At 35.5% G+C, this 27,915-nt stretch overlaps 1 protein-coding gene across 3 annotated transcripts in view; it reads right to left on the bottom strand.

The window, feature by feature from the left end:
* Window positions 1-2,708: 2,708 nt before the first annotated feature.
* The window catches only part of LOC144440065 (neural cell adhesion molecule 2-like), a 43,349-nt gene continuing 18,142 nt past the window's right edge, over window positions 2,709-27,915 (bottom strand). Inside the window, exons 5-8 of one of the 3 annotated variants that reach the window (XM_078129309.1) lie at window positions 19,761-19,877; window positions 5,335-5,368; window positions 3,359-3,414; window positions 2,709-2,926 (exon numbers count right to left, since the gene is read on the bottom strand). In XM_078129309.1, coding sequence (XP_077985435.1) covers window positions 3,360-3,414; window positions 5,335-5,368; window positions 19,761-19,877 — 206 coding nt within the window. In that variant the 3' untranslated portion in view covers window positions 2,709-2,926; window position 3,359. Of the gene's footprint in view, window positions 2,927-3,358; window positions 3,415-5,334; window positions 5,372-11,718; window positions 13,056-19,760; window positions 19,878-27,915 lie in introns of those variants that run through there. The other 2 variants (XM_078129308.1, XM_078129310.1) reach the window with 2 other exon arrangements.

The raw sequence follows: 27,915 nt of genomic DNA on the forward strand, positions 1-27,915 counted from the left end.
CCATATGGTTAGACATCAATAATAACAAGACGAGTGTGTTTGTCCTGAAATAAGTGTATTTGTCCTGATTCAACTATCTTAATGATTCATTTGCATATTAATTAATTATTTCTGCAATTAGGCAATATCTTATGTATTCAAGCGTTTTATTTACTCTTAAATATGTCATATTATTTGAACAGGGATGTCACACTTGCACCTCAGCAACCTATACACATATTTATTACTAATCATTATGCAAAGGCAAATTCGTATGAAGATAATGTCCATCGTTCATGATAAAAAACCTCAAGGGTCATTGAAAAAGAACATATTGAATTACATTTGCAATTAAGCTGTTTACAGAACTCTTTGTAAAGGTATGTTAAAATTATTTATTTGATATAAATGCAACAATTATAAACAAAGAGCGCTTCAATTTTACTCAAGTTTATCTCGATTAATGCTTTTTCTGTGACATCCTAAGTAAGTAAAGGCAGAAACAAGAACTCATTGTCACAGTATTGTAAGTACAGGAAACATTCCTTTTTGAAAGAATTCTTTATAAGTCACTTTCAAAATGTTTCATCGAAAACAAAAAAAAAACATTGATAAATTAATGCCAGTGCGACACATATCTTTTGATTCTGTAGACTTTAACTCCAGAAGCTTATCTATACAAGTCAAATCACAGTAAAAAAGTTTCTTTGTCTGCGGTAAAAACATGCAACTTATATCTAACCATTTCCATATACCATTGTTATCTAAATAGGTTGAAAGTAAAATTTGTGGTTTCTTCGAGGTGGTTTCCTTATTGTAATAATTTAAAAACACTTTTTTCAATGTCTGTCTATACACAATGTGATCTAAACCAGGTTATTTAGATACTAAATAAGGCTCTATTAATTAAAAATTATGCTTCGCATTAATGAATTTTCCAAAGACCTACCAGCCAGCCAGAAAAAAATAAACACACAAACAACATGTCCTGTCAAATTTACCTTTGTGTTGAGGCTACAGTCTGTATGTTATTATCAGTAACTTGCAATCATACGCACTGTCTGGCATGATATTGTGTTCGTCGCGACTAGCTTTCTGGCCTTCAAGTGTTGTGATGGTGATATCACTTAATGACAACATGGCATAATAATGTACTCTCATAATCCTTCTAATAATTCAATACCTCAAAACGCATAGGCCGAAATGTTTGTTGTAGCAGATACAATACGATCTCAGTATAAAGAAGAGTAACAAACTTGTGCGCCTTCGATTTCTAAGATCTTTTTTCTCTCTGCTGGGGTTGTTTAATGCCATCATTTATAGGAGAACCATATTGAAATCACCATAACTGAAGTTTTGAGCTACTGCTCATTTTCAAAATTTACAAACATCATTGTATTGACATTCAAAATGTGTTTAGTTGCAGCCGTAAATTACTTATCAAAGTCTTTCATGTATCGTTTCGGATAGTGTAATCATTTGATTCCCCCGTAATGATGAAATGTAATCCATAAAACCTATAACTTATGTCAAAATTTAGAGATATTTATTGTTATTCTGAAGAGATTGTACAGTCTTTATTTACACTATCATCAAAAAAGGCCATGTGCAGAAATTTTGACAAAATTTTTTTCCCCCCTAAATTTACTAGTCTAAGAATACCTACCCCCATGGGGACGTGAAACAAAGAATTTATGGCGCATAATGATCTTGTCCTACCTGGAAAACGTCCTTTGCAAGCATACATTTATATTATATGATAGGGATTTTCCCAGCTTTCTTAAAAGCGTTAGTGACACACGTTATTTTTGTAATTTGTGTGATTAGTATTGGATCGCAATCATAAGGAGAGATTAGATGTCGTTAACCTCTATTTTGGAATTCTGTACTATCTCAATAATTTTGTTTCATACATAATAAACTTTAAAAACTAATGAGTTTCAATGGTCAAAACAGTAAAATTACATCTGCCCTGTTTATTTTATTAGTTATGACTATCTTGTGTACAGTATTGACTTAAACTGTGAATCCTTAATTTTGTATTATGTTTTTAAGTTTTAAAATAAAAAAACACCTCATAATGCTAACACTGTAATACTCTATACATGTGACAAGATGTCTACTTCCTTTCGTCATGAGGGTTTATTTGTTTACGCATCTTAAAATTACAAAGGCTTTAAATGGTTGTGAAGATAAACACACTTTACCAAGTGCTAAACTCTATAAATTCTGTTAGTTGTCATTTATTTTGTATTTAACTTCAATAGCAAATCTAAACTGCTGGATATATAACAAAGAAATAATATGTAGCTTTCTTAACAATATTTACAATAATTACTAAGTCAAACTATGGCTAGTCCAAAGTTCACCAACAAATACATATTACATACATACAGACACACACACACATACAGACAGACAGACAGACACAAGTACAACATAACCATGTAACGTACATACATACATACGTACGTACACAGGCACACAGACATACAGACAGACATACACATATAGTACATACATACACACACATGCATGCATACATACATACATACGCACATACATACACACACATACATACATACATACATACATACATGCATACATACAGACTTAATTCAAAAGAATAAGGATGTATTAAGTCGTTACTCAGAGTTTCACACACTGAGCATACATATACATGTACGTACACACACACACACACACATACATACATACATACATATATACATCCATCCATCCATCCATCCATCCACACTTTCATCCATCCATGGTGGAACTCTACATATACATTTCTTGAATCCATTAGTTTTTATGGAACCAGGAAAAATTACTCGCAAAAGACCAAATGCTTTTCTTCTGGACTGTTATAAAGAGTTATTGTTATGGTGAATGTGGGGACATGGAAAGCCATCCATAGTTTATCTTTAGGCTTTAACATCTTCATCTAGAAGAAAATATGTTAAAAAGGAATATTCTCATTATTATGTAATTGCAGTTTAATAACACAAAAGAAATACAAACATTTTTGGTATTCCAATGATGGGGTGTGTTTCAATTTTCCTATTGCTTACTAAAAATCCTTTCGTATAAGTGTGAAACAAAATATGCACAAAAATGACACAAGTGTGTCAAATGATTTACTGTTAGAAGTGAATGTTCTTTTCCTACAATGTTTGATAGAAGACATTTCATATCGACTGTGGTGAAGAAATCTGTTTTCTGCGTTTTCTGCCTATCTTGCCACATAAGATTTCTGGGGTTGTTTCCTTTCTCATTCTTTCATTGCTCTGCAAATCAACCCTCCTAAGGGTTGGCACTTTGGGCTTATTCATCTCAACATGGTCTGGAAGTGGTAGCATAGACAGTTATGTTTTACCTTAGGCTTGGGCATTGCCAGTGGAGTTGCCTCGTTCGTCAGCAGTGTTCTCAAGTCTGCAAATGTTAAAGATGAAATGTATTACTCAGGGAAATTTGAGATACATACATAATAATGCAATTTATTGTTTATAACACTTTTGCTATAAGTCACTTGGGATATTATTATGCCCCTCTTTGTTGTATAGTGAATGTCTATATGGAGTCACTCATCAAAACTATGGGGTACAACACCCACAGAGGGTGATATATTATATAGTATAACATTATGATGAAATGTGCAATTGTAGTGCTAAATAAATTGCAATTTAAGGATATACACTGTCTAGTCAGTTTATCATGCAAATGGTTTTGTCCATGTCCACATTATGGTGCTATATACATAAGAGACCAGCGAGTTTTTCTGGTCTGAGGGTCAGTGGATTTTTCCATCAGGCTAACAAAAAGTCACTGACCCTCCCCTTCCCTCTATGCAAAACAGAAAACAGACACTTATTTGTAAAAAGCATGATGACCCCCACCTCCATCACCATATCACATTCACTTGACAGTTATGTCATCCTGATTCAGAGTGGACTACCTGACTATGCCATGCAAATACTTTATCATGCAATTAATACAGAGTTGAATATTCAAAAAAGTTTTATAGCATCTTGACATTACAATACACAGGAGAAGCTTAAAATTGGAATATGTATACCACTCAATGGGGGGGGGGGGTGTCTTAGTGGATCTCCCTCTAGAAGCTATGAAGAAGTGTTGACTCTTAAAGCCAATTCGTGAAATATCAACATCTGAACTCTTCCGCCAAACATTTTACTGTCAAGATGGTTTCAAACCTTCCTTTAAATAGTTCCTATATGAGTGTTAATTACATGCTGGACCAGGTGCCAGCTTGCAAAGCTTGGAAAATATTTCTTAAAAGATCTTAATAGCCTAAGAATTGGATTTTAAGAGATGAGAAGTGGACATATCCCCATTCATATGCGCTTCCCCTACCTGTTACTGTCAAGATGCTATTCAAAGATATTTCCACTCTATGTTGCTAATTGCTAATTACACATGGTGCTGTCTCATAAAGCTTATACATTATTGCCCTTAAGGGTCTAAATAGCCTACAAATTGGCTGTAAATTTCAAAAAAAGTCTAGAGCTTTTAGGGGCACACCCTCTAGGACATACCCCCCCCCCCCAGGTGTACATATTCCCATCTCAAGCTTTTTCCCCAGTGTCAAGATGCTATTAAACTCCTTTTTTGGAATATATTTATCCTGTGTAGTCGCTAATTTAGTATGGTGTTATGTTGTATTTAGTATTTGCAAGACATTGTCAAGCAGTCCACTCTGAGTCATGATCAAATACCTGTCATATAAATATGGGGGGGGGGGGGGATGTCATCATGTTTTAGAATTAAGTGATTGGGGGTCAGCCTATTTTAGGATTTACAGGGATGGAGCCAGTGACTTTCCATCAATCTGATGGACACAACCCCTCCCCACACACCCAAGGCCAGAGAAAGTGACCGCTCCCTATGCAAATGAACATTTCTCTAAAAAATATGACGGTTATTGTCTCTTCTAGTATACAAAAAAAGTTCAGCATACTATTACAAATCGAGAATCCCACGAGAATCCCAAGATTTAATCTAAATATCTCCGGTAAAGAAGGGAAGTGTGCATGCATGTATCATAATTTAACTGCTGTACATCGTAACATGTAGTTCAAAACCCTTATTAGACTACCTCTTTGTCCTTAAATAGCAAAAGCTTTCATAAAGAGCACCCACCAATGGCAAAAATGGTGTACATCGGATACACCCATGACTGACCCACATCTAACTACATAATGTATGTGCTAATTATACAAATTTCCTGAAGGGAGATGGACATAAATGTACACACACACACACACACACAGACAAAAATATGGGCATTCCTTCTGAAACTAAAAACACGTTAGTCTAATTACCTAAACATACCTTGTGTCATTCAAAGCTGCTCCAGACTTTTCTTCTACTAAATCAAAGAGAAATACAATTAAACACAATCATTTCATTATCTCTCTCTTTACTCAATACAAGACGTCGTGAAATACAAAGATCTAAAAATATTTTACTTCTGTGTGAATGAATTGTGATATGACTGTTGCTATGGGAGTGGTCACAGTTGCTAGGGATTTTTACATTAACTTTTTGAATGTCTACTCACTTGTCTACCAGATGATGTTATTTAACCAAAATATACTGCCATTTGGTTGTTGCTAAGGTCATGGTTGCTAGGGCCAATTGTGTCAAAATGTTTGAAGAAAATCTGCAGAGTAACACTATTAGAAACATTAACCCAAGTTTCAGTCTCATTGACAAAGTACTTTTTGAAATGTTTTTTATCAAAATTCATATTCTCTTACACCTAATTTACATATCACTGATGAAATCGTTATATGTTTAATGTATCTTCATATATGCCATTTGGTTGTTGCTAGGGACATGGTCACGGTTGCTATGGCCAATTGTTGCAAAATGTTTTGAAGAAATCTGCACAATAACACTTCTAGAAACATCTCATCAAGTTTCAGTCTCATTGACCAAGAACATTTTGAGATGTGTTTTCCTAATTTACATATCACTGATGAAATCATTGACATTATATGCTTAATATTTCTTCATCTATATACCCCCAGGTGCATCCCCCATTAACTTTCAGCCCACTCTGCTCAGTAGTTTTGGAATTAAAGATTTTTGACAAAAAAGACACATTTTTAGCCCTAATTTGCATATCACTGATGGGCTCATCATGTCGTGAACAATTCTTAATATAGTCACTATTTTACAATATTCTATTTTACCACTAATTTACATATTAATAACCCAATGAAGTTGTCTTGAACAAACTTATCTGCTAATCCCAAGACACCATCACAATATATTTCAGCTCAAATTGCCTAGTAGTTTTGGAGAAGATATTACAAATTTTTTTACCCCTAATTTGCATATTAATGACCTAGTCACTTTGCCTTGAACACACCTAAACACGTACCCAACACATTTCAACTAAATTAGCCAAGTAGTAGTTTTGAAGAAGATTTTTTGAAGCATTTTTACCCAAAATTCTATTTTAAACCTAATTTGCATAACAATCAACCAATCGATTTGTCTTGAATAAACTTATATCTTATCATCAAATGACACCTACATACCAAACATTAGATCAATTAACCGTGCAGTTTTGACGGATGTACAACAGAGAATAAACCTAACAAGTCATTGAGAATGACATAGTCCCCGCTATAATTGGGTTTTAAGGAATTATCACTACTCTGATCACGCAACAACATTTGTGAACCTAAAACAAACAGACTTAGATATGTTGTGTGTGCTTGTTGGACATGGAATATGCCTCCAACAATAAAGGATTGGTTGGGTATGGGGGATCATATCACGATGAAAATGGAGTCTGAGTTATGGCTTTGGACATGGAAAATTCACAAACAAAATGGCTGCCAGGCAGCCATATTGGATCGTATCACGACGAAAATGGATATGCATATGTATGTCATAGAACACTGTCCTAATACCAACTTTAAAATGAGATCCGTTTAAGCATGTCTGAGTTATGGCTTTTGACATGAAAATTCGCAAACAAAATGGCTGCCAGGCAGCCATATTGGATCGTATCACAACGAAAATGGATATGCACATGTATGTCATAGAACACTGTCCTAATACCAACTTTGAATGTGATCTGTTTAAGCATGTCTGAGTTATGGCTTTGGACATGGAAAATTCACAAACAAAATGGCTGGCAGGCAGCCATATTGGATCGTATCACGACGAAAATGGATATACACATGTATGTCATAGAACACTGTCCTAATACCAACTTTGAATGAGATCTGTTCAAGCATGTCTGAGTTATGGCTCTAGACAGGGAAAATTCGCAAACAAAATGGTTGCTAGGTGGCCATATTGGATCGTATCATAAAACTAATTGACGTGCATATGTATGCCATAGTATGTTGCCCCTGTACCAAGTTTGAAAAAAACGGTCCAGGCATCTCCAAGAAACAGCTGCGGACGCACGGACGGACGCACGGACGGAACCCAATCCATAAGTCCCCGTTCCGGACTTCGTCCGCGGGGACTAAAAATGGAGCACAGTGAATAAAGAATACAGAAACACATTGTCAAAGATTTTAATATTCAAGATTCAAAGTCAAGTACTCAACAAAAAAATCAATTTACATCAGTTAAAACTTCAAAGCCCATGTATGCCTATGTATATATCATAGTATATATCTTTACATGCACTGTTACAGCCATTCGCATTTCAGATAGGACAGATATCATCCTCAAATTAAAATTCCTTTATGTATGATCTTGTTTTATTAGCTCCGCTGTCAGCGAAAGCTGAAAGCATAGCTTTAGGTATAGAGTATAGGTGAATCATTGGTGTCCGTCAACTTTTTATATTTTCATCATCTTCTCCGAATGTGACAGTCAGAATCCTTCGATATTTGGTGTGCATGTTCCCTGGGGGGAGGCTATTAAGATTTGTTCATGCCAAGTTGATCTGTGCCATTTTCAATTTTTTATGATTTTTTTCCCAAAAATGATATTTTCATCATCTCCTCAAATACTACTTGTCAGATTGCTTTGATATCTGGTGTGTTGATGCGCAGGGGGTAGCTTACTCAGACTTGTTAATTTCAAGTCAGCACATATTCTTTTCAATTTTTTATGATTTTTTTGTAATTTGAAAAAAAATTAATATGTTAATGAGCACTGTGATCGACGCCATATTGGAAATCAGCCACGAGACTTTAAGTAAACTGCCACTTTTCAAAAGACACTATTGACATCTCACAAGCAATGTAATATGTGCTATAGTCATAATTCTACGCATTGTGTGCCCAAATGACAAGTGTTTGTTTGAAACAGGGTTGTAATCTTCAAATCCAAATTGTGCACCCCTTCTACATAATCAGCCTGTCCGGAATACCCTCATTTGCATACAATCTATCCTCCAGCTAGATAGCGACACTTTGAATGGCTGCTCACGGGCCTTATTTTTGGGTATTTTCAACTCGCTGTAACTTTCACTAGAGTCCCCCATTTTAGATACTGAAAACGCCTAAACCTCAACTGACATCTCTTCTTTCGTGCCAGCAAAATAAATTTTGGCATTACATTTAGGAATACCGATTTTCCGATGAATTCGGGACGCATACTTGAGGCCCTGAAATTTCGACCCGGTTTTTCGCTCATAGTTTCCTCAATACGGACTAGAAAGTTTACAAATTTCACAAAAAGGTGGATTTTTATGTGTTTTAAATAACCATGGCAAGTAAATTTAGTAGGATCGTTCAAGGATTTTCGATAGAAAATGACTGATTTGACCCGGAAGTTGAAGCTGGCCTTTTTCGACCGGGCGATTTTCCACAGCCAGTTAACGTGGGAGTTCTTGGTACTCACTAAAATCACGCTTCAGACCCACTATAAAAGTTTGATGTTTTCAGATAACATGTAACATGTGATTAATTCTATATTGTCATGTAATTTGGAGTGACAGTGAACTAGAATGAAGACAACTTGCGTAAGCAAGGCAAGGCATGCCTAGGCCATATTAAAAAGCGTGCGGGTGAAGTTAAGAGCAGTACCCACAGTGAATTAACCAAACTGTGTTTATTGGCCGACAGTTTACATGTAAACACAGATAACTAGTGTTAGTTATCTGTGATGTATCGACATGAACATGTCTTGCCATTTCCAAAATGCACATATTTGGCAAGTAAAAATAATTAAAATAATTACAACATTAATTTGGCTTCAGACTTTGCATTATGTTTTGCGTATCTTTCCCCGTTTTACAGGTAAATCCGAAAAGGTTCTCTCTAGTCGTGTCATTGATCACACCGGGGCTGCTTTGAGTACGAGCGAGGTGAAGCATGTTGAGGTATTTTGTTGAGAAAAAATATAAATATTGCGAAATGTCAAGTACAAGGTTTAAATACAATGGAATGATGAAACAAAATTGGCCGAGTCTGCTGACAGGCGCCGGTCACAAGATACTCCGTGAATTTAAATATTAGACGATGTTATGTCTACTACAAGTTGAATGTTGTTGACAATTAAGCCTATTATGGACAGTGTTTTTGGTAAATTTGTTAGAAAATTGAAATTCGAATTGCCTCAAAATTATTTTAGATCCCTAGTTTATTTCATTCATTATCAAAATTTTCCAGGGTTAAAGCTGTAAGACACTGGAATTATTTATAGCCAACCTCAAAATCCTTTGTGTGTGTGTGTGTGTGTGTGTGCGCGCGCGCATTTCCCAGTCATTATTTTTCTGAAATTTTGTGTAATTTTTATAACAGTAATTTTTTTATAAAATGGTGACTATGGTATAAAAGTACAATATTTTACCAACTTTCTGTGTAAAATGTGTTTTATAGTGAGACATCATATGAAACCACTTACCACTTTATTACATCACTACCAAAATAAAAACTAAAAAGAATAGCGGAGCTATTTTGACCGATAGGTCACTTGTTTTATCATGTAATCCCTATTATATCAGTTTTATCACTATTTAGTAGTTATTTCAACAGTAATTCATAATATTATCATCATTTTATCATTAGCTTATCATTAATTGACAGTTCTACCCTTATTTTGCAGATATTAAATCAATATTGTACTATTATTTGACGATGTTATCAGTATTTGATATGTAATTGACGGTTTTATTACTATTTCATATAATATTTATTTAATGAATATTTATATTTCATTAATATTTGACCATATTGTCATTTAGTACTTAATTGATAATTATTTGATGGTGTTATTATTAATGAACCATTATTTGATCAATTCTTTATGATTTTATGATTATTTAACAATTATTTTACATGAATTAACAGTTATCATTTTTTTCGCTATTTATTAAAACTTTATTCAATAGATGCATTGTGTGTTCGGGATTTCATCATTTTCACTTCTTTCTAATATAAAAGTGTGTGACATTTTTATTTTCATGATTTCATCATGCCATCATTTTTAACTCAACGCACCATCAACCATGTTCGCAGGCCTCTCTCGTTCCATCACTCCCTCTGGCGTATTCAGTACAATGTACAGATTAAGTGGGATAAATGGCAAATTAGGAAGCTCGGATAGATAGAGTGAAAGTTACGATCCCAAATATTACATTTTGTGTTTGAAGACAAATTCAGTAGTAAATCTTGACTGAATTCTCTTTCAAACACCATGCACATCCACGATTAACCATACAGGAACTCTAAAGTTCCAATCAAAACCCGGATATCTCCGAATGACTGTACAGCATCGAAGGTGCCATTTCATTCTTGGAGTACCTATTTACATTTTCTGCAGTTTGCTGGGGAACTTTGAAGGAGTGACGTGAGATCGAGAGAGGCCCAGGAACATGGATTAGGGTGTGTTGAGTTAAAAATGATGCCATGTTGACATGGAAATAAAAATGTCAATATCACTGCACTTCAATATTGAACATAATTAAAGGTGAAATCCCGAATACACAATGTGACCATTAAATAATGTTCCCATCAATTTATTTGAAATAATTGTTAAATAATCATAAAATCATGAGCAAATGTTCAAATAATGATGGATTAATAATACGATCATCAAATAATTGTAAATTAAGTACTAAATAGTAATAAAGATGCCAATTAATGATAGAATAATGACAATATCATCAAAACCTTACGTAATATTGAATCACAAAGTACAAAATAATGATAAAACCGTAAACTAATCATTTTTTAAAAATAAAGATGAAATAATATCTTCAACAAATTATTAAATAACTGCAAAATAAGGATAAATCTGTCAATTAATTATAAGATAATAATTAAAAAATCTTAACATCATCAAATAATAATGAATATTCAATAAATAAATATGAAATAATACAAAAACTGTCAATAAATTATCAAATTACAAAATACTGATAACATCACCAAGTAATGATACAATATTGATTAAATAACTTCAAAATAAGGATAAAACCATCAATTAATTATCAAATAATGATAAAATAATGTTAACATTGTCAAATAATAATGAAATAATCATCAAATAAATACAAAATAAAATAAACCCTCAAATAATGATAAAATAATTATTATATGAATTACTATTTAAATAGCTACTTAATAAAGGTAAAAGTGATATAATTAAGCAATAAACCACCCCTGGGAATGGTATACCAAGAGGTTTTGACTAGTGAACGAAATATATGCACGAGCGATAGCGAGTGCATATATTGAGTTCACTGGTCAAAACCGAGTGGTATACCATCCTAGGGGGTGGTTTATCGCTATTATATTATACTAGTATATTGAAAATATCAGAAACAAGATAAGAACTAACGTTTTCTCGTTTCATATGACTAATTTGCATAACAATAACACTGCTTTCAAGACAGCTGATCTTGGCTTCAACGTGAACGTCGTGCAGCGACTGGATTTATTTTATCTGCTAGTCGTTTCTAGGGATAATCTGTACATTGATCGGTTCATTAAAAGTGCACAGTGATGAATAAACAACCTGTTTGACTCAAGGTATAAACTTGAAGTGGTTTATTGAATACAGCGTGCTTCGATCGTTCCCGGCCGAATTCGCGACTCGGTGAAGTGATAGATAGGTTGATATTTACAATGTAGAAGTTACGTCAGTAGATTTTCGGGTTTGAGGATTTCCCTCTCGGATTGATGACTGATACTCTAGGACAGATCCCAGACAAATTTCTATTTAGATTAATGGTAAGTCGGCCAGTGTAAGCTCTTTCACTTGCTTCAGTTTTATGACAGGACAGGACAGCTCACCAATGTTTCCACTCCAGCCGCGCCGAGGCTGGGACCGATCTCGTGCATGCCTTGACCTTAGTACATGTAGTAGGCGATGATTTGAACAAATACGCGATGACTTGGTTGCTTTCGAAATTTCCTTCATAATTTCTCCTAAAATATTGTCTCATTGAGAGAAAATCCTCCTCTGACAATTTGTAGCGTTCACTATCAGTATCACGGCGGACTACAACTCAACGCTCGTAGACGAACAAAATTTGGACATGTGCCAACCGTGCATTATTGCTCGTTTTAGACATGCTAGTTCGATGTCTAGACCAATCAGATCTCTCGATTTGCACCATCAATATACTGGTATAATATAATAGGGATTAGACAATTAAATATTTAAAATGAAATCATACAGACCTCACATGTGTTTTGCTGCCTGTGTTTGATATATGAAGTTTGAAATGTAAACATTACTAGTGGCTCATTCCATTTTTGGTGGGTGAGTGGGTTGCTTGTTAAACATATAACAGAAATGCTCTCAAATCTGAGCATTTATGCTGTTTATTGTCATTTACTTTTTAATAGATAAAACATCACACAATCAAAAATACACACCACCCGTTTCATTTCCTCCCAAATTTAGGTGTAACAAAATATAATGTGCTAAGGCCAACCCTACAGAGAAATGGTATGCGCCATGACATGTCCTGCCATATCATATATGTTACTATCTGATTAACATAGGAAGTCATTGTCTAGAATTCCACTGCCTCTCACAAAAACTACCATTTCCCAAGTAGATTTGCTGTGTGGCTGGCTACCCATCTCCTAAACACTTTAGACAATAAGGTGCCCGATCTGAAATGCGAATGTAAAGAGGTCGCGTTAACATGTTGCTATCTGACGCCGCGGGGAGGCAATTTTGTGGATGTATGTGTCATTGTGGATGCATCATAAAGAGGGGACAAATCAGTAAAACAAGACAGGTACGCATAGTTCTGTATTGTAAGTGATGTCTAAATCTTTCAGTGTAGTATAGTTTGGCCTGTGACAATTGAACATGAGCCATCATAGGCAAAACATATTACCAGTTTCATGTGCCCCTTGGCTATTTCTTGAAGCGGAGATCACATCTTCGGAAGAAATAACAGCTCTGGTTTACGAGAATGGGAATTCACCTCTGGGGCTGTTTAGAAACTATGCTGTATTATTATTATATCTACATGTATATCCATGTGATTAGTTATTCATTATCAGACAAATAAAGGGGATTCACACTTAAATATTTAGTCCGCTCTAGGGCCACTTTAACTTTTAGTCTGCTCTTACAATACTGTGTGAACACGTTAAATCGGTCTAAGTCTGATTTTAAATAGTCTGGACCAAACAGGTTGACTAAGTCCGGACCAGATTTGTAGGTGTGAACGCATTTAGAGTGGACTAGGTACTAAATCTTGGTGCATATTCATGAGATCGACACCTAGACAATGAACAATGTGTACATTTCTTTCAGTCTTTTGTTTGTTAATTTATGCACATACTAGTAAACTAGGTGTCTTCATGTAAAATTATCCCCTAAAAGTTTAAAAACTCATCTTGTTTTTGGAAGGACTACTATGATAATATTTCACCAACCCCAGCTTTACTGTCATGTCAGGATCGAAAGACAAGAACTTGATGAAATCTATTCAAATACAAAGAAACCAAAGTTGCAAAACCAAAATGGTGCTGTTATGTGGAGAGTTGTGTCTGTGGTCTGATCTAGTAGCAGTATAAACACACTCACATTTTGCTTTGGCGGGAGCGATTTGTAGAACACTAGTGCATGAGTTTATTGAATATAGTTCACAAAACATCAACATATCACTGTTTTCAATAGTCAATACAACAGTAGTATACATGGATATTTAATGATTTTCTTTTGTCACTGTGTCATCATATGGAATAACAATTGCTAACGGGAAATGACCATAAATAACTCACATCATAAACACACAAAAAAGGTTGGTTCACATTCAGGGCTGTCACCAGTACTGGTATCCATTTTACTGAGTTACATTGTATAAATATAAATCACTCATCCTCTCTACGATTTAGAACATTGAACTTGTAGGATACAAAAATCTTCAGAAAGTGTGGGCCATATTTTCACTATCAGCACGTGGCAGTCACTATCACTGCATTTTTTTAAATTTACAGACAATGGAGCAAAAGCAAACCTACAGTAGTTTAGTAGTCCGGTTATGAATTATGTAACATTAAATAACACAATCCTTCAAATAGTTCCCTCTAAGGCTCTATGCTTTAGCGATAGGAAGTCTTCAAACATCCATAAAGCCATACGGACTTTGCTCCGTATTAGATACATCCATGTTTTAAGTTACTTTCCATGTTGCCAAATTTAGCTGATGATGTCATGTCAAAAGCTACGTGGTCTAAAAACCAGAATCTCTGTAAATAAATTTCAATATGTAATTTTTTATCCATGACGTTTAGAATTTTGATTGGTTAATATACTTACAATGACCCAGTGTGACCCCACTATGGTCTATTTACTAGTATGCACGAGCTATGTCACCGGCCATGGTCTTATTTTTTGTTTGATTTTCTTGATTCAATATTCAAGTCCACCGTAATGTCTAGTTTGTTTGGCCATAAATTCCAAGTATTTTTACTACGATATCACAAATATAGACCAGTTACAGAAAGTAGTAAGTGTCAACAACATGATTTTGTCCTGCTATATCAAAAGACAGCAATTTACATATTGTAAACTTGATACTGTGCTGACATTTGGTGTCCTTGAAACCAAAACTATCAAGAACGTCAAAGTGAGGAAGCTGTAAATAGGTAATTATTTTCTATTTAGCATTACAAATTAGTTCTCCATGTCTGACCAGGAAGAAATACATCGGCCGTCCATGCCAGTGACCATTCACTCAGTGCCTAATCATGATCGATTCACACGTCACTGTCAACATCATGCAATATGATCCTTTAACACGGCTTTTTGGAATCAAAATACACATGCATGCTCTCATTTTGTTTCCATTTATCTAGCCCATTCACAAATTAAAAGCATACTCCATCTTTTAAAATTAGATTAAATATAGCTTCTGTGGCAGATAGATCTTTCGATTTCCCGTAATAACTTAAGTATTTCGGTCACAACAGTAAGGAGGTCAGACGTCACGAGTCATGGTAGACAAAACATGTATTAAGAGAGACGTCCATCTCACCTATATCTCTGATATTTCAATTGTTGATAATCAAAGTTGATCTTTTTGTTGCAATGTTCATTTTATAAATAGACCTGTGGCTTGTGTGATGTCAACAACACTGTCCCGTATTGTTGGAGTCAGTATATTTATCTTTCACATTAGGTTACAAATGATCAAAAGTGAATTTGGTGGGGGAATTGAATGGCTAAAGGGCCCTACACGAGATACTCTGATGCATCATCTGATTATTTTTTTTGCAGGATTGACGCCAGGGCGTGGCCTCGGCAGAACACTGGCTGCAGATGTGATCTTATGGCCAACCACAACGGCCAAGAAAAAAAAGAATTGTTTCTGGTCAATCTGCATCACTTAAATACCCCGCTTCGAACTTCTTTTTTTGTGTGTGTTTGGTCCAGCCAATGCAGACTGCAGATCCAAGGGAAACACAAAATAACTCTCCTTACGTCAATTGCTCCTTCAGGGAAGACACCTGCAGAACTAATCATGAACATTTTTTTTAAAAATTGCGTCGTCATACCACTTTAGACAACATTTTGTGACCAGAAACAACAACTTTCTTTTTTGTGGCCTACAGGTCTAATTACCGAAAAATGCCAATATTGTAAAAAACATTAATTATGTAAATTGCTCATTAATGATCATGGGATGTTTACTAAAACCCAATCAGTTCTTGCCATTACCCTATGGAACATGTGTACCGAATTTCGTTTGAATTGAGCCAGCCGTTTTTTAGAAAATGGTTACACACACAGACTTTTTGCCCCCTAGTATATCTCCTTCCTTACAGAAGGAAAAATCTAATAACTACATAATCTGTGACATTAAGTGGCCAAGTGATATTCCTATTGAAAAGCTCAAGTAGAATATAGATATTTAGGCAAAATCTCCATATGTGATTTCTAAACACCTGTGGATAATTTTCACCCAATTGTAATTTTGTCAAAAATCAAACATGAATGTACACAAGACCATTCAATTTTTGAAAAGATAAAACCCTCTCAGTCCTTCATTTAGTGGCCATTCATTCCTCGCTATGCAATCTCTCAAATGGTGCCACCAATTGCGGATTACGAATGTACATGCATTAATAACGTATTGTAAATAGTACATTTGTAAATCAGTCAATAGGCTATTCGCCTAATCGGTGTTTGCAATATCACTATCGACGTATGACCTCCTGCCACTCAACACAATGTAGGCGTGGCTTTCAGGACTCTTAGCATTGTCAGCCCTCTCAACTTACTTTCCCACCTATACACTGGATCATGTGATTTTAAAGGAGATATGTGATTGGATAGAATTATAATAATATGGATGTTTTGTATTGGATTAAAGTGGCAATTGTGTTGTCAATGCCACACTCCCTTTTGCTAGTTTCTCAATGTCCTTGGTAAAGAACTTTGCACTTTAATTTGAAGACCTGGTGGCGAGGGTTAGCATTTTGAAATTTGAGCACCAATAATTTGTAGCTCTTCCCATCCTGTACGTCGGTCTAGATATCATTTTTATTGAACTGAAGCAATTCTAAAGTCATGGTTAATCGTACAGAACTCACAGCATAAATTCAAATGTATACATTAAACTTTAATCAACGAAATTGTGATCGTTACATGATAAGATCTGTTCAGCCCAAATGTAATGTGAACTGCTTACTATGTATGCAGAGAAACAACTCAGAGAAATATTTACCGACAAAAAGTGCCAGTCATCAAAACAATGTATTAACAGAATAGATTAAAAACATAAAACGCAAGGAGACGACCATTGAGTGTGGTGAATCTGGTCATGTGATGCCAAAAACGTATGCCTATGCCATAGTGTGTTGTACTTGTACCAAGTTTGAGAGAAATCGTTCCATCACAGTCACATCCAAGGAATGGTTCTGGACATGAACAAATTGTTTAACAAGTCATTGAGAATGACATAGTCCCCGCTATGATTGGGTTTTAAGGAACTGGCAGTTTATGTTGTCATTTTCTTAATATCACTACTGTGATCACGCAACAACAAATGTGAACCTAAATCAAACAGACTTAGATACGTTGTGTCTGCTCGGAACATGGCTACTCTTCAAGATGACGTGATGGAATAAACCATTCAACAATAAAGGATGGGTCAGGTATGGGGGGGGGGGGGAGGGGGGCTGTTCAAGCATGTCTTGAGTTATGGCTTTGGACATGTAAAATTTGCAAACAAAATGGCTGCCAGGCAGCCATATTGGATCGTATCATGACGAAAATGGATATGCACATGTATGTGATAGAACGCTGTCCTAATACCAACTTTGAATAAGATCTGTTCAAGCATGTGTGAGCTATGGCTTTAGACAGGGAAAATTTGCAAACAAAATGGCTGCTAGGCGACCATATTGGATCGTATCATGAAACAAATGGACGTGCATATGTATGCCATTGTATGTTGCCCCTGTACCAAGTTTGAGAAACATCGGTCCAGGCATCTCCAAGAAACAGCTCTGAACGGACGGATGGACGGACGGAACCTAATCCATAAGTCCCTGTCCTGGACTTCGTCCGGTGGGGACTAAAAAATGGCCCCACGGTGGCCATATCGGATCGTATCATAACATAAATTGAGATGCAATATGTATGTATAATAGAACATTGTCCTTATACCAACTTTGTCTGAAATCTGTTCGGGCATGTTTGCATAATGGCTTTGAACATGAAAAAGTCGTAACAAAATGGCCGTCTGACGCCCATATTGAATTGTATCACAAAATAAATTGACATGCATATGTATGTCATAGTTTGCTGTCCTTGTACCAAGTTTGATCCAGTCATGTCCAAGTAATGGTTCTGGACATGAACAAATTGCTAATAAATATTGTATCATATCACAACATATTAAAATTGACATATTAATGTGATAGTGTGTTGTCCTTGTACCAAGTTTGATCGTAATCAGTCTGGTCATTTCCAAGAAATTACACTGGATGCACGCACGCACTCGACGGATGGACGGACAGAGCCCACTCTTTGTCCCAAGGGGACTAACAAAAAATCACACCTTGCCAACCACATCAGAATACCACATTATAATCAATCCACCTCTGCCATCAAGTCGAAAACATAAACATGTATTACGAAAGTCAATTCATGCAATAATACCAAAGTAAAATAACAATGAACGATTAGTCAACATCTACATCGGATTTTAATCAGATTGTGTTAGTAGTATATTCGCCTGGCCATCTTGTTATGCAGTTAAATAACCAAAATTTACGTGAACAAACAGTCTAGCATGAGACAAAGTGTTACCTTTGACTTATTTCACCAATGGTGACTCCTTCGTCAGAATGGTAAAAGTCAAAGGGAGCATGTTTTTTTTATATACAACACTTCGACAAAAGGTTAATGAGGGTGGATAAATTGGGTATTTTGTAAAGTGAATGCATAGCAATGATCACTTCGCTTTACGTATTAATTTTGGCAATTATGGGATATCTCAAAAAGACAACATTCGAATAACATAGATCATATATGCATATTGATGGTAATCTATAAAATATTATGCAATTTTGACTTATACATGATTGATTGTAAACATTGTATATGTTATACACACGTGAAGTTTCTTAAGGTGATGAGTCATTTACACAATCGTCTTTTTTCGATATTTTTGTTGTAGTTTAACTTGGTGGATATATATCAATGCATGGCCATGTACAGTTATAAATAATTATTTGTTATGATTGAGTGATGCATCATCAATAATTGCCCACAATTTAATATGATGTTCTGACATGGTGGATCGATTGGTGTTTCTTCGAATTATCTTCAATTACTATGGGTTTAACAATCCATTTTCCTGGCAAAGCAATACTATTTGCAGTCCAGTAAATGTTTTTTTGGGTGATTTTTGTACCATCAATATGTTTCAATAGACAACCAAATAGTTGTTTTCCACGAGCAGCGAATGTGTTGGGTTTTTTTCGAAGCAGCAAACATGTTCGAAGGAAAACATTTTCTGATACTAGGTTATATAGCAATATATATTATTTTTATGTTACATAGTTACATTTACTACACCCTCTCTTTAACTTTTTTAATGTATCATTCCATCACCATATACAACTAATTGCCATGTTCATGTGAATTTGTGATTAAATTGTCCTCTACATTTTTTTGTTTTCTTCCTCTAATCAAATGATTTACTAGTTTTATTTTCTCCAAACTATTGTGTTCTTAAAACGCAGAATTACGTGTATTTTATTGGAAACTATCGGTGTTTGATTACAAATAACAAAAAAAATTAAAACCACAAAATTATACCTTATAATTTGCTTCTAAATATTACTTACCTCTATTACGATCTTTCTTTTTCTTCCATGATTTTACTACGCATATTACTATTATCACCACAGATATGCCGACTACAATGAACACCATGACCAGAATAAAGCCCACAAGTGTAATGTCTGTAAGAGAAACGTCCATAAAAAAAACATGAGGATGCTTCTTTTACTATGATCTGGATGCATGGTATTCGGAGGGTGAAAATTACTGACATGTGATATCACAGCTGATTTTCAACCCATCTCTGTTTAGGTAGGAAAATGGGTGGTTGGGGATACTGTACATCTGACATTTGTAATAAAATTGTGGACATTTGTAATACATTCTTTCAACGACAGTTGTAATAAAAACTGCCAATATTTGCAACAAATCTAATTTAAAAATGTGTAATAAACCTGCCGATTATGTAATTAAAACAATTAAGGAGCTGCCTCTCGGCATTCATAGAAATGGAGTTACTCATCTTAAATTTGAAGGGAGATAAAATATCATTACAGGTTTCCTAGAATCAATTATTTCATTCTTGAGCCACTAAGCTCTTTGAGTGCTCAATCCATTATCAATCGATTTATCAGTCGACATACCATCCAATCATTCAATCAATCACCAGTCTACTTATCTACCTACATATCCACCCATCAGTATGTTTTCACCCCTCGATTACCAACCCAACATCTGACCAAATCATCTATTAATGAATCGATCACTCGGTCAGTACCTTTGTAAATAAAAAAATGAATGAAGCAATGAAGGAATTAATGAGTTTTTTAAACATTGGCGGACACATTGCTCAATTGACTCATCAAAAGATGATTAATTGTTTGATTGAATTATATTCATATCAACACACTGTGGAAATATAGGACATAAATAGCTCTGTGTACATTCATTTATTCATTTGTTATTTGGTTGGTTCTTTCATTCATTCACTCACTCATTCGATTATTCACTCATTTATTCTTGCACTCCCTCATACACACACACACACACACACACACATTCATTCATGCATGCATGCATGCATGCATGCATACATAGATAAACAGACAGACAGACAGACATACAGAAAGACATGCATGTATACATACATGCACACATATACATACATACAGTTTATAACAATTTTTAATGGCATTCATAACAAATATCAGCAATTTTATTACATCTGGCCTTCTTAGACATTATTATAAATTCCTGAATTATTTACAATATCCGTATTAATACATGAAACATTTGATTTTTATTACAAATTTCGATTTCGGTGTCAATTCAAATATCGGCAATTATTTCAAATGTTGGTTGTACACTACATATGTACGTGCGTGCGCCGTGTGTGTGTTGTACAACCGACATGTGATAAAGTTGCCAACATTTGTAGTAAATTGTCGATATTTGTAATAAAGTTCATTAAAAATGTATAATACACCTGCTGAAAATTGTATTAATAAAATAAAGAGGGTCCTCTCAGCTTTTATACAAATGAAGTTACTCATCCTTAACTTGGATGGGATATAGAATATCGCCGTTACAGCTTAATGTCTCGAATCAATTTGAAAGGCGGATGAGCCTCATAGAGGCCAACGGCCATCCACAGTCTTTCAGGAGTTGCGCCCTCTAGACTTACTTAGCAATTGACAGACAACCATGACAAGTACACTAACTCATCTTTCATACCGCATCATCTGTCGTGTGGGTAAACAAGGGGTGCATCCTCAAGTGAGTGACCTGGCTGGTGTTGGCGAAAAGCATGCCACTAGAAAAATCTCGTTCCTAAATTGCAAGACAACCACAAAAATTGCCACCTTTGACATCCGAACAGCATATTACAACAATCTCAGTGAATTAACAGCTCGTGCAGTTGAACTAAAGATTGAGGCCATCAGCATACAAGAACATCGCATTTACCACCCTGAACTCCACATTAAATACACCAATATGGGAAAAGGCTGGCAGTTTATCTCTAGCTCTGCAGAGAAAAAATCAACAAATAGCACAGTTGGAGGTGTAGGAATTCTCATAAGTCCAAAAACCAGTAAAGCACTTAATAAAGTTGAATCTATAAACCACCATTCTTACTTGTTACAGCCCTACCAACTCTGAGAAATCCGTAATTGCAGAAGAATTTATTGGACTTTAAGTGACATCACAAGGACAATGCCAGCACATAATATACTGACAGCTTATATGTGGAGACATGAATGCAAAAATTGGCTCAAATAATTTTAAGGGACATACATATCATCAAGAGATGAACAGAAATGGCCAATACCTTGTAGACCTATTGCAAGAATGCAACCTTCTAGCACTAAACACCATTTATCAAAAAAGACCAAGTAAGCTTTGCACCTATACCTATCCTACTGGATACAAAGCTCAACTTGATTACATGCTCATAAACAGAAAATGGAAAAATAATGTCGCAAACTGTGAAGCATATAACGTCAATCTTCCACACAACTCTTACCATCGCATGGTAACAACTAACATAAGACTCAGTCTAAGGGTAAACAAAACACCAAAGCCTACCATGAAACTTGACTGGAGCAGACTGAGGTGTGATGACATTAGAAACAATGTCACAGAAATCCAAAACAGATTTGAAATACTGAACTCCCTTGATGGAGATCAAACCATTCTATAGTAACATCAAATCAGATGGCAGCAGAAATACATAATATTACCAAGACTGGAGAGAAACAAAAGAAAGGTATCCTGGAAATTACCAAAAGAGAGTAACACTTAAGAAAGCTAGCAGCAAAGCAGCAAATGATCCCACTCATCACAATACAAATAAAATGCTATAAACAAGGCACAACTAGACCTACAAGACGCCTACCAAAATTACCAAGAGAAGTATATATCAGAGAAAATTAACCTAATTCAAAATTGTGCATCCCATAAACAGGCAAAACTAGCATTGACAACATTTAATGAAATTAGTAACAGAAAACCAACAATAAAAGGAAGATTAAATGGCAACAACCCTGATGAAAGACTAAAGAAATGGCAAGACCACTTTGATAATCTGCTAGGAGGTACATCCACCCAGACAATATAGAGTCAACAAGTTGTTAATGGCTTATTACCAATTGAAGAGGGACCATTTACCAGAGAAAAATTGAATACCGCCTTAAACTCTCTCACCAATAATAAAGCCACTGGTCTAGACAATATACCACCAGAAGTCTGGAAAAGTACAGCTATGAACAATCAATTGCTCACAGTCTGCAACAAAGTTTGATGGAGAAACACCACCATCAAGCTGGACAAAAGATGCCATTACACCTATACCAAAGACAGGAGATCTTACTTACCCCAAAAATTACCAAGGAATTAGCTTAACATCTACTGCAGCAAAACTCTACAATAAAATGCTCCTCAACAGACACATACCACACATAGAGCCTATACTGAGAAACAACCAAAACGGATTCCGCCAAAATAGATAATAGTTGAAAGCCTATGGAATCCCTGACAAGATAAGTCATGTAATTAGGACTCTCTACCAAAATACAGAAGCCAAAGTCATTTCCCAAGAAGGTGAAACAGAGTTTTTCAACATACATACTGGAGTCTTACAAGGAGACTGTGACACTCTGGCTCCCTATCTCTTCATCATTGCCCTGGATCATGCAATGCGAAATGCCACCAATAATTATGAACACCTGGGGCTAACAATCTCTGCACGAAGAAGCACTCGCTACCGTGCCACCTACCTCACAGATACAGACTTTGCAGATGACATTGCACTTCTATCAGATACCATTGAAGAGGTACAAACCTTCCTCCAACAAGTTGAATCTGCTGCCATTAAAGTTCAACTTCATATAAATGAAGATAAAACAGAATCTGTAAGTTATACCCAGCGTGGCACCATAAACAGTCTCAAAGCACACAACATCAAGAGACAAAACGACTTTCAATATCTAGGTACATGGATAGACGCAACACCAAAAGACATGGAAATCAGGAAAGTGAAAGCCTGGTCTGCACTATCTAAAATGGACAACATCTGGAAATCAGACCTCCCAAGAAATCTCAAAATCCAGTTTTTCAGAGCTACTGTTGAAAGCATTCTACTATATGGGGCAGAGAGCTGGACTCTAACAAAAACTCTAGAAACAAGTCTAAATGGATGCTACACACCACTCCTAAGAGCAGCACTAAATATCAACTGGTGGCAACACTTCACAAATGCTCAACTATATGGATACCTACCCTTAATATCTGACACCCTATGAGAGAAGACTTAGATTTGCTGGCCACTGCTACCGAAGCAAACAAGAAATTGCAAACCTCCTCTTCTGGCAACCTAATCATGGCCAAAGAAGAGGCCACCCAGCAAAAATGTACATTGAGCAACTGGAAGCAGACACTGGCATAAGACAAAGAAGCTCCCAAACATGATGCAGAACAAAGAGGTGTGGAGGCAACTCGTCAATGGTGGGATGCCCAGACCTGATGATGAGAATCAATTTACAAAAAGTATTTCATTTGTAGGCCATTGTAGCAACTATGTATAACATCATTGCTCTGTACTCAGACATTGATGGTTTGAATTTCTTTACTAAGACATTCTTTAGATTATTTTCGTAACTAGTATTCAAACTCTGTAAAAGAAATATCACTTGCAAAAAAATCTTAGGGAATATGGTAGTTGGTGTACGTCTTGTCGCATATATATGAAATTATTCTTACAAATACATCTCATCAATTTCCAGAAAAGAAATTGCGCCAATGGCGTTGTAGCACAACTGTACAGTTTTTAAAAATGTTTACCCACTTACTGATCCATGCTACGTATACATAGGTGTTCATTTGGTGAATGATAATCCAGTTGCCTATATCCAACCCTGTTTTTTGCCAGTTGCTAAGGGTGTGGTCATGTTGCTAGACATATTTACAAAAAATTGTTGAATGTTCATTCCCTTCTGTATGAATCCCTGATGTTATATTTGCAATATATATGATCATTTAGCTGTTGCTATGGGTATGGTTGTTAGGCACATTTACATACATTTTTGAATGTTTGTTCACTTCACATGAATCCCTGTTATCTTTGTGAAATACACCACCGTTGGCTGTTGCTATGGGCGTGGTCATAGTTGCTAGGGATATCTGCATACATTATTTGAATGTTTCCTCACTTGCCTACCAGATGATGTTATTATTTACCCAAAATATACTGCCATTTGTTTGTTGCTAAGGACATGGTCATGGCTGCTAGGGCCAATTGTGTCAAAAAGTTTGAAGAAAATCTGCAGAATAACACTTTTAGAAACATTTAACCAAGTTTCAGTCTCATTGACCAAGTACTTTTTGAGATATAAGTTTTTGACCAAAATTTATATTTGTTTACACCTAATTTACATATCACTGATGAAATCGTTATATGCTCAATGTATCTTCATATAGACACCCCACGTGCATTCCCTTTAAATTTCAGCCCAACCTGCTCAGTATTTTTGAAATGAAAGATTTTTGCCTTTCAGCCCTAATTTGCATATCACTGATGGGATCATCATGTTGTGAACTATTTTTAATCTTAACACCCTTAAGAATGTTTCCACCAAATTTTTTGACCAAAAATCATATTTTTTTACCCAATCAGACATCGGTGGTAAGATGATTTGAACAATTTCCAAAATAGACACCTACCAAATATCATGGCAATTGGTCCAGCGATTTTTAACTTTCAGTTGTTTACACACACACACACACACACACACACACACACACACACACATATCCACACAGACAGACACACACTTTGCCATGCCTTTTGCACTACTGAACCTTATCAGTTCAATGATTTTTTATTGTATCAGTTACTGATGATTTGGAGTAACAACTTCTAACATCCTTATTCTTTGGAACATAACTGTATGATTTACAATATTATTTATATATAGAACCTCAGTGTAAAGTTGATTACTCCCATACATTCGGAAAACCAGGGGATCGGAAGCATACACCCAGAAAGTTGGAAGCAGCAGGATGTTATGCAACTGGTACAAGAAAGTTACACTACTCATTGGTATAATGTCAGTTATGAACATACAGAACTCCAGCGACATGATCACATATGAAGAACATACCACAACACAACTCATAAGAATGTTGAGTAGAAACATCAAGAAAGTGGCAAGGTACCAAAATCATCTTTATTTCTTTGAAAGTTTAACTAAAAAAAAGCTCATTCCAAAAGGTTTCAACTTGACATGGGAACTTGACACACCAACAGACGGGTTACAAAACGAAAAAGTGGTACAAATACTTAGAAATGCATCAAGAGAACTGGTGAAAACAACACATGAAACAATGGGAGAGAACATAAAAAATACCAGTATACCACAAATATGTAAACGATGAGCTCTATCGATGGGAAAATCACACTGCAGTATACAATTGGATCAAATCAGCAGACCAACATGCAGAACACATTTTCAATAAACTGGAGGAACGGGAAGCAACCACATTCGATAAACTATATAAAGACCAAACTACCAGAAACTACACTACCACTAATAGCAACATCTGCAACAAACAATCAACAGAGAAACAACAAACAGTTTTCAATTTCTCAGAGAAAAATACCGCCAATGGCGTTGTAGCACAACTGTACAGTTTCTTAAAATGTTTATCCATATGGTAGTCTATGCTAACAATAAGTGGTCATTTGTTGAATGACTATCCAGTTGCCTATCCAACCATGTTGCTATCTTTACGATATATGCTATCATTTGGCTGTTGCTATGGGCGTGGTCATGTTGTTAGACGTATTTACATACATTTTTTGAATGTTTATTCAACTGTCTATTAATCCCCGTTGTTATCTTTGCTATATATGTGATCATTTGGCTGTTGCTATGGGCGTGGTCTTGTTGCTGGGCATATTTGCATACATTTTTTGAATGTTTATTCATTTTTCTTTCTTTTCCTGTTATCTTTGCAATATACGTGATTATTTGGCTGTTGCTATGGGCGTGGTCTTGTTGCTAGGCAAATTTACATACATTTTTTGAATGTTTATTCAATTGTCTATTAAGCCCTGTAGTTATCTTTGTGAAATGCACGACCGTTTGGCTGTTGCTATGGGCGTGGTCTTGTTGCTGGGCATATTTGCATACATTTTTTGAATGTTTATTCATTTTTCTTTCTTTTCCTGTTATCTTTGCAATATACGTGATTATTTGGCTGTTGCTATGGGCGTGGTCTTGTTGCTAGGGTATTTTCATACATTTTTTGAATGTTTACTCACTTGCCTACCAGATGATGTTGTTATTTGACCAAAATATACTGCCATTTGGTTGTTACCAAGGGCATGGTCGTTGGGGCCAATTTTGTCAAAAATGTTTTGAAGAAAATCTGCAGAATAACACTTTCAGAAACATCTCACCAAGTTTCAGACTCGGTGACTTAAGTACTTTTTGAGATATAAGTTTTTGACCAAAAATGAACATTTTTACACCTAATTTGCATATCACTCATGGAATCATTGTATGCTTAACATTTCCTTGTCCATACATCCCAAGATACATTCCCATTAAATTTCAGCCCAATCTGCTCGGTAGTTTTAGAATTATAGATTTTTAACCAAAAAGACACATTTTTAGCCCTAATTTGCATATCACTGATGGAATCATCCCGTCATGAACAAATCTTACTTTACACCCCCTTAAAAATGTTCCCACCAAATTTCACACCAATCTGCCCTGTAGTTTCTGAGTTTAAGTTTTTTGACCACAAATCACATTTTTTGACCCAAATCACACACCTGTGATGCGATCATTTTGATTTGAACAATTTCCCAACTAGACACCCAAAGTAATCGACCCGCCAAATATCATGGCAATCGGTTCAGCGGTTTTTTACTTTAAGTTGTTTACACACACACACACACACACACACACACACACACAGAGACAGACAGACAGACAGACGCCGGGCGATCCCTATAGCACTACTGAACATCAGTTCAGTTGTGCTAAAAAACTCACAGCATCTCAAGAATAATTACTATGAAAGGGATTGAAGTAAGTTCCAGTGGGAAAATAAAAAAAACCTGACTAAACTACTAATACAGATAAAAGATTGGGAAAGAAAAATGAGATGGCAGGAGATATTCTACACAGAAGACCCACAAGATAAGATAACAAG

Source organism: Glandiceps talaboti, chromosome 9, assembly GCF_964340395.1.
Source record: "Glandiceps talaboti chromosome 9, keGlaTala1.1, whole genome shotgun sequence".
NCBI lineage: Eukaryota > Metazoa > Hemichordata > Enteropneusta > Spengelidae > Glandiceps > Glandiceps talaboti.